This window comes from Vanessa cardui, chromosome 12, assembly GCF_905220365.1.
Source record: "Vanessa cardui chromosome 12, ilVanCard2.1, whole genome shotgun sequence".
NCBI classification, from domain to species: Eukaryota; Metazoa; Arthropoda; class Insecta; order Lepidoptera; family Nymphalidae; genus Vanessa; species Vanessa cardui.
In genome coordinates, this window is record NC_061134.1 from 3,169,670 (window position 1) to 3,179,122 (window position 9,453).

At 32.3% G+C, this 9,453-nt stretch overlaps 1 protein-coding gene across 1 annotated transcript; it reads right to left on the reverse strand.

Annotated features, from left to right (window-relative positions):
- Positions 1 to 4,882: 4,882 nt before the first annotated feature.
- On the reverse strand, positions 4,883 to 9,205 carry LOC124533989. The gene is made up of 4 exons (XM_047109582.1): positions 9,007 to 9,205; positions 7,240 to 7,868; positions 6,363 to 6,510; positions 4,883 to 5,313 (listed from the first exon to the last, which is right to left on the reverse strand). The coding sequence occupies exons 1-4, from the start codon at positions 9,167 to 9,169 to the stop codon at positions 5,126 to 5,128; spliced, it is 1,128 nt and encodes a 375-aa protein (XP_046965538.1). The 5' UTR covers positions 9,170 to 9,205; the 3' UTR covers positions 4,883 to 5,125.
- Positions 9,206 to 9,453: the final 248 nt, after the last annotated feature.

Genomic DNA, 9,453 nt, shown 5'->3' on the forward strand with positions numbered 1-9,453 from the left:
TTATACAAGGTTACAAATCGAACCTTAAGTTTAAATTTTCAACTTAGAAGGTACTCGTAATTTATTGTACCGACAACAACGCCACAGCCAGCCAGTGTAATTACGGGCTATTAAAGTATCATTTGGTTGTTTCATAGAATGGTTAAAAGGCCCATTTGCTCGATGGTCTAACAATATTAAAATATTTCTTTCTTTGAAAATTTGGAATGTATCACCTTTGTCAAGAACACTTTAAATATTTATTTAAAGCTATGTATTTTTTTTTCAATTTGATAAATCTTAAAGAACAATAATAGTAAAGTAAAAAAGTAACAGCCCGTAAATTTCCCACTAAGCTAAGGCCTCCTCTGCCATTAAGGAAAGGGTTTGGAACATATTCCACCACGCTGTTCCAATGCGGGTTGGTGGAATGTACATGTGGCAGAATTTTGAAATTAGACACATACAGGTTTCCTCACAATGTTTTCCTTCACCGTCGAACACGATATGAGTTATAAATAGAAATTAAGCACATATATAAATAGTGGTGCTTGCCTGTGTTTGAACCCGAAATCATCGGTTAAGATGCACGCGTTCTAACCACTGGACCATCTCAACTCAACAAAGAACAATAAAGTATTCTTATGAATATATTTGTTTAATAATAATATTTTAAACACATGTTGCCAGCTCATCGCAAGTAATTTTGATTGAATGAAATGATTATATCAGTATTTTTGTCTATTTCTTTTTAAGTGGCCTAATACACAAATGTGTGTTTTTTATGATATGTTGGAGGATTCGTATGGCAAAACTTATATACCGTACTTAAAAAAACATTTAAGCTAAGCAATTATTATAGGCGAATTATTTTTCTCGATAAATTTTATCTAAAGCGTGGGATCTAACAGGACTGATATTTAAAAATATATATATCTGAGGATTTTAAGAATCCTTAAATTCTGAGAATATTAATACCTTAACGAGCTCAAGTACAGGCTTGCAGTACTACAATTTTTGAAGTTGAAGAGGATTTTCCTGATATAAGGGCATGTTCGGTGTTATAGGGAGTACATCATTCATATTTTAGTACTAGGGGGTTGTCAAAGGTCAAACCGCAAATATGGAATGATTACTTTTGTTGAAATTAGTACTGATTGTTATAATATATATTTGGTTAGATTTTGTTTAAACTTGACTCCGCTAACTGTAGCGTATTTATATGTACATTTATTTATAAATGTATTACAAAGACTTGTAGTCATTCATCTCTTGAAATTAATAAATAATCATGTAATATAAAATTTTAAATTAACATGATTATTTTTATCATTGCAGTATTAAAACGGGATATTTATTATTATATTTATTCTGTGGAGTTGCAGTATCGTAAACAAGAAATTCGTAGGTAATGTCAAAATATCGAGCTATATTAAAAGGAACGGTGTTTTTTTCATATCCAATTTATTCTAACTGTGCAAAGATTGTCATAGCGTACACATAGTCAGAAATATCTCTGAATGATGTGTCTTAGCAGACAATGGTGATATCGTCTTAACTGATTTTATTCACGGTGGCCAATCTTCAGGGAGACTAGGCGAGCCTATTTCAGTCGACAATTGTGTGCGTAAACATAGTTTCCTTATTTTCTAACTCTCATAATCTACTATAATGGCAAATCTGACACGAGTGTTCAGGTTCAGGCTTTAGATGCGTTCCATGGCATGGGAGTGTACAGTAAAGTGTATAGTGTTTAGATTGCTATTGAGTTTTTTTCGATAAAAAACCCAATGACTCCTTTATTCGCTTAATCTGAGGTTTAAAACGAGAACCTCGCTATCGGCCATACATCTAGTAGCTAGAGGCCACTCTAAGAGTTGAAGGAAAAATCTTATATCGATTAAAAGAAAGATTGCCATAAATTTGCACAAAAGATATTTCGAATATCTAATATTTATAAAATCTCGAGAAGGTACACTTATTGAACGGTCAAAATAACCATTGTCTTTAAATGAAAATTCTAGAATAAAGAGACAATAAATCAGAAAGAATCCAATATACAGTGCACGAGACCGACTGAAATTGTTCCAACAAATATTATATGTCGGCATCCCTTAAACAATATGCCCACTTCATTATTTGCAATACGATACCGCTTTCCATATATACACGAATGTTTCACGAAATTTCATTTCGCATTACACATATTTTAGTATCGGAATTTAATAAACTGCATTGGATGCGTTTCGTGGTAACCTTTTTGATCGGTGAGCCATATTTACGGTATTGCTTAAAATGTTGAAAATATGAAAAACACGACTCCCAATTAAAACCACTTCGATGTGAAATCCTTTGCGAATTAATTAAACGTATTTTAATTATGGAATGTTTGATTTGTATGGTCCTACGTTGGACGGATGTTTTTAATTTGTTATTATAGTGTAATTGATGTCCATTGCTTTTGTTGTGGGTTGCTTTGACGAATGTTATGTTAAGAGACAATAATTTTAACATTTTAAATAATAGCATTATAAAAAATGATTTATGCGGTAGGTATTTATTTAGATACTAGCGACCCACCCCGGCTTCGCACTTTACTAATACTAACTATACTACAGAATTTGTTTATTTACGACATAACATTAGAAACTTCTAAAATAAGCAGTGTTTCTTCACTATATTGTCCACGTATTATATACAAAAACCTTCCTATCGAATCACTCTATCTATTAAAAAAACTTTATCGAAATCCGTTGTATAATTCTAAAAATATAAGCATACATAGGGACAGACAATGGTAAGCGACTTTGTTCTATACTGTGTAATGATATGAAAAATACAAATTTGTTCAGTTCTTCGGCTTTCCGTATAGATGTTGGATCAATATAGACCTCTACCGCAGTTTGCATAGAGAATGTTTGAAGTCATCCCCGCTGTTGAATTTAACCTTCCGACATCGACACCTAAGTTTCCGAGAATCCATCCCTCATTTTTAAGGAATTTTCTGCGTCACACAATTCTATGGGACCAGCTTCGCCGATGGTTTTCCCGGACCAATGACGATGATGAAGACTTTACGTAGTTAATACACTTACTGATTAATTAAAATAATAATCGTTCCCTGGGTTGGGTCGGGCCCTTGTGTGGGACGCAACATGCTTGTATTTAATGTTATCAATTCTTTTGTTAATAAATGTTTTAAGACAATGCATTTCAAAATCAAAGTATACTTTATTCAAGTGGGCTTTTACAAGCACTTTTGAATCGTCATTTAACAATTAAGTGAAGCTACCACCGGTTCGGAAAGTAGATTCTACCGAGAAGAACCGGCAAGAAACTCAGTAGTTACTCTTTTTCAACATTTAAAAAAAATACAGTCATGTTAGTTACAATTATTTAAATTAATATATCCTGCCTGGAAGTCAACAGGTATTAATTCCACGCTTTTTTATCATCTACAAAATCTTGTATCGAATAATACGCCTTTTTCACCAATGTATTTTTTATAAACGATTTGAATTTTCGAGACGGTAAAGTTAAAAATGTCTGCGGAATTTTATTATAGAAATGGGTACCTTGCCCCAAGAAAGATTTATTGACTTTGCGGAGTCGGAAACTTGGCGTTATAAGCTTATCCTTAATTCTAGTGCATATACAATGATTATCACTGATTTTATCAAAGTGATCAATGTTACTGTGAATATACATAATGTTGTGGTAAATATGCGACGCAACCGTGAGTATTCCTACTTTGTTAAAAACATCCCAAAGAGAGTCTCTAGCACGTATAAGTGTTATATTCGCGTTCAATAAATGGTTCCGATTCAACGGGCCCCGATACGCCTGCATCAGTGAGAAGGGGATGGATGCACGATACAAATACAAATATCCAGACCACGCCAAACATCCGTATGGTCTACACAAATATTTGTTATGAACAAGGATCGAAGTCGTTCACGCGGCACTTGTAATGACCGGTGTATCAATTGTTACACATTGAAATGTCATTAGCATTATGTAAGCACTAATTAAAATTTAATTATACATAATGCTTTCAGGTTTGATGTATTATAAGCATTTTTTGTACTACTTGAAGTTTACTTCGAACTTTTTGGGTATTTAATATATTGTTTATCAGTTTTTGTTGTGTTAATTATAATTAACTTATTGATTGTTATTTTTAAAATTTCGTAATTTAAGAGTGTTTACTGACTACTATTAATCTATTGTTATTTTTAACTACTATTAATCTATTGTTTTCCATTGTCCATGTTGCTAAAAGTTTCGGCTTAAATTTTTAAAGTCGGCCGCCTGCCTGACCTAACCCTCCTTGGGAATGCTATTATTATGCGTACGGGTGGCCCAAAGTGTAAGTGATATGCGCTGGGCCCTAATATAAACCCTTAGTCGCCTCTTACGACACCCACGGGTAGAGTTGGGGAGGTCCTATTGTAGTCCGGGACCACACGGAGCTTGATATAGAGGTAGAGGACGACCAAGAAAACGATGGATGGACTGTGTGAAAGACGATATGGTTAGAAAGAATGTTACTTGTGAGATGACGTCTGACAGAGAAGTATGGAAGGAGAAGACATGCTGCGCCGAGCCCAAATAAAATTGGGATAAGGGCAGGAGGATGATGAGGATGATGATTAATCTATTGTTTTATATGCGATGTTTATTAGTAATAGTTGATTTAAAATTATGATCAGATGGTACCTTGAGTTACTTTATTGATCATAGTCATGATACACCTAAATAAATAAGTATAAAGTTACATTTAAATTTGAACATTCATGTGTGAAAGTTAATTAATTAGGTACAGCGATTATATTTATTAATTTTAATGGTTTCACTAAAATTCTAGTGTGATCTATAGAGTAGTAGTCACTGTGATGGCATGTGATAAAATTATTGTTAATTTTTATTCCAATACAATAAATTTCTGATTTTCATAAGTTTCTTTTCATTCCTAATATAATTAAAATATATAGTCTACACAAACGGGTACCAACATCAAAATTTTTGTTATGTTTCATTAAAAAAAATCATTTCCAATGAAGTGTCATTTAATTGAAAAATATTTTACTAATACAACACAAACACAAAAAAACGTTTCAATCAATAACTCCAAAAAAGTTTCTATTTAACCCATAAATTTAGGTCTTCCCGATCTGAACTCACTCAAATACCTAAAATTTCTTAATTTAGATCTGAATCTTCCTTTCTTCTTCAGACGGCCCATGTGTTGCAGCGTCCTTATGGCGGGTAAGAACCTATAGACGGCGTTCATTTCATCTCCCATGCAGAACAGAAAGGAAGATTCGACGTATGCTGAAAAATAAAACGATTTTATTTAGTATAAGCATATTTTGAGTTTCTCACTTTAAACTTTGATTTACTGTGTTTGAAACAACAAAAACAAAACAAATGTTGTGCTATTATATAAAATAAGAAGAGAAAGAGAATATATATATATTTTACAATAAATCCTTACAATCGTGTGTTACAAGTGTCACAGGACCATTCAGCACAGCGTCTTGTTTGGCACTGATTTACTGAGCGACTCAGATTATATATTATTTATCAATTATCCCATAAAGTTTTTTATCCGACAAAAGTAATAAATATTTTCCGTTTCTTATGATGTGGGTTTAATTATCGTCACCATTTTGTTATTTACTTTATAAAACATACAACACTTATTTATGAAATAAGTATTTTAATTTAATTTATTTGAAATAGAAATGTTATTTCCTGTCAAATATACCTTGCATACGCGTACGTTTGTTTATCAAAAGCACATTCTGCGCACCGATGCGTATACTACAAACCATACCATAACATTAATTTGTAACTAATACCTACACGATAGATGCACTAGTTTTGATTTCACCGTGACGTTAACAAGTGCCCTGGGCGTCCATATTGATTGAATGCAGCCTGCCATCCCTAAGCCTTTGATGTAGCCATCACAGTTGGCATATAAACAAAGGTATCATGAAGCCATCGATGTACGCAAATACATGTAGTTCGGTAGTTTGGTGAATACAGGTACAGGAATAGCAACAGTTGATAGAATGTGGCATAGTATTTGTGTTTATAAATTTGTTCGGTTGTTCGAACTTATTTGTGGTGCGATTCTGTAATATTAGATTGAGAATATTTGAAGCCTCAATATTTCAATGAATTATTGGATGCCAGGTGATTTGAAATTCGTAGTTTCGAACATTAGCCCTTTCTTGTCGTTATGAAATGTTAAGCTAGTGCTTATGATTTAGGTCTTTCTTTTTATTTATAAATTGTCGGTAAGCTGCAAGATCTAGAGGCTTATTTAAAGTTAGTTATTCTAGTAAAATACGGTTTAATATTCGTGAACTAACAGGAGCTGTGAGCTGTACTACTTTTGCCTTCCCAAAACATCTTACACTGAGCTACGTCCATGAAGCAGTGGTTCTGAAACATTATGGCTGGTTCACGCGCCACGATACCAGGGACTCCGCACACCGGTGCGTAAGTGTCTGGACATCTCTGTAACAAGAGATTATTATAATCGGATGAGTGATTTAGAAGCAATTTATTATATTACTCATTGAGAACAAACATACAAAGAAACATTCATTATTATAGGGATGAGTACCAAACTGTTATACTGGGTAAATGATAAGATTAAAACTAGAACAGATTAGTTTATTTCTGGAATTTTAATGGACTATAATTTTTAATTCCAAGTACATAACATGAATGTATGGTCTTCTAAAATATTGGAAATCATTCCAAGATTTTTTTATAGTATGGATTTTATGGACGAGCCATTTGACGAGCTTTTATGATGGTACATCGTCACCAGCCCATACATCGATGCAGTAACAAATAATAAGTTTTTCCTCATGCGCCAAACTTAGACGTTATGTGTTTTGTGCCTGTAGCTACACTGTCACATTTACTTTTTTAAATTGGAATACATCAGTACTATATTACCATTTGGCGGAAGAATATGCAATGAGACATGGGCTTGCATAAAAGCCAAACCATAACAAAAGAATTTCAATTAGACACATGTAGGTTTCCTCACGATGTTTTCCTTCACCGCCGAGTACGAGATAAATTATAAACACAAATTAAGCACATATATCTGTATAGTGGTGCTTGCCTGGGCTTGTACCCGAAATCATTGATTAAGATGCACGTGTTCTAACCACTGGGCCATCTCAGCTCTAATAATTAAGTAATATAATATTAAAATGATTTGAAACTCACAATTGGGCACTTGTGGTAGCACGATGAAAGCGTAGGTCTGTGGAAAGTATCGTTGCTAATGTTCTTAGGTTTAACAATCCAAGGTACGAATACCTTTGCAGGTCCAGCATATTTCATATGCTTTCTCCTAGTATCGAAAGGTCGTATTTCTTCCAACGGTAAATCAAATACATGAGACGCAGCAAAGAAAGTGTCAATTGTGTCATTTATATTACCATTAAGCCCAAGCATATTGCCGTTTATAACTACTAAATTTTTAGTATTTTTATCTTCTTTTTCATCATATTTGTTACTATTAAAATTGACATTATATGCATCTTTACTAATGTTATCTGATTCTTTACAAATAAATAGATCAGTTTCGTCATACTGTTGATCATTTTCGCAATTATGTTCAAGTAATTCGCATTTACTTTTAAATAATTTAATTCCGTAACCGACGCCATCTTGTCTGATGCCGCATACTTCGTGTAAATTTTCGTTAATGCATTTATAATCTCGGCAGTCCCTTCTGTTAGCATGAAATAAAATACTGTTCGATTTTTGATCATTATTTTCCACACTATACAGACTATCATTAAAATCGGCAAATGACTGCTCGCAGTACTCTTTGTTAATTAATCCGTAAGCTGTAATATTGAATAGTCCATTACTGTAATATTCATGTCATAGCATTAAATGTTATATGGATATTAAACAGGTATAATCAGATTAATTCTATAAGCTTTTAAAAGGGTAAAATGTAACAAAATCAACAATTAATCGCATTATATTCTAATATAAGAAAGCAAAGTTTTCCTCTATTTTAGAGGAAAAATCATACGCGTAATTTTATGTTTACATAAATTTATATTATTTTTATTAGCAAATGTTTTCGAGTAGGTACATGTGGCAGATTTGCATTCGACACAATGACATGAGATTATGTTGCTTTAAATTATTTCATCGTAAGGCAATTTTTATTTTAACATAATTAAAATATGTTTGATTATGGAAAGAAATTACAAAATCTGAAAATAGTTGTTTCGTATTACATTATGCGTTTGCGTTTCGATTGCGTATTTACATAACACTAAAGGAAACAAAAGGCACAGTGTACAATAATTAAAAGTATTTGCTTCGAGAACAAAACACCTCCACGATCTTATAAAAAAGAACGCGACTGCCTGTAGAGATCGAATATAATTCTGAAGATATTTTCGTACAATTAATTAATTTCGTCCTTGACCAAAGTCATAAAGACGTAGGTATTCAATTTAATATTTAATGCTAAGACATAGTCAATAAAATATAAGTGATTAAGGATACGGCTTTCATTTTATATAATTATAGGGATTCGTTAAAAAATACTGTCTTCTTTCGAATAATGAGAATAATAACAGCCTGTAAACTTCCAACTCCTGTGCTGAGGCCTCTTCTCCCTTTTGAGGGGAAAGAAAATGGAACATATTCCATAATAATGAGAATAATGTAACTCAAATATGCCAACTTAATAGTTAAAAATCAAACACCAGCTAATCAACATTTAAAATTGAATTGAATAATGTAAAAGATTTCTTGTATTTTTTAATCATTATTGTTTCTTAATTTAAATTTTGATACACTACAATATTTATGTTTTGCATGATATGATAAACTATAATTAAAAGTACATTTAAGTCATTGTCATTAGCTTTATAATATAATGCATGTAATAATGTTTACTTTTGTTGGTTATCCAAATAAATAAATAAAAGGACGGCTAATCATTGTCTATTGTTACTTAACCAAGGTCATCATTCACGGTGCAACCATATTTCATGAGTTCACATTCATTTTTGAACAGTTTCAATCTGAATCCGTTTTTTTCCGCGCGTAAACCACACACGTTGACATCTTGAACGTCGTCACATTGTAATCCATCACAAAATTGAAGTTTCTCTAGTTCCATTGCTTTATTACTGTAAATAATAAACAGTACAATGCTGTAAAATTTCATTGATTAACTTAGTCAATCTTGTTCAGAAAATGACTATTTTTATGAATGCATTTAATTACAAAATCTTAATTACTTCGTTTTAAAGTTTGTAAATATCTATATATAATATTATTCATGAGAAAGTAACTGTCCGTATGTCTGTTGCATCTGACGACTAAGTTTGTTGTTACTTTTGTATATATTAAGAACTTCTGTTTTGCTATCGTATATAAAATATATATGATATCTGATGTGTT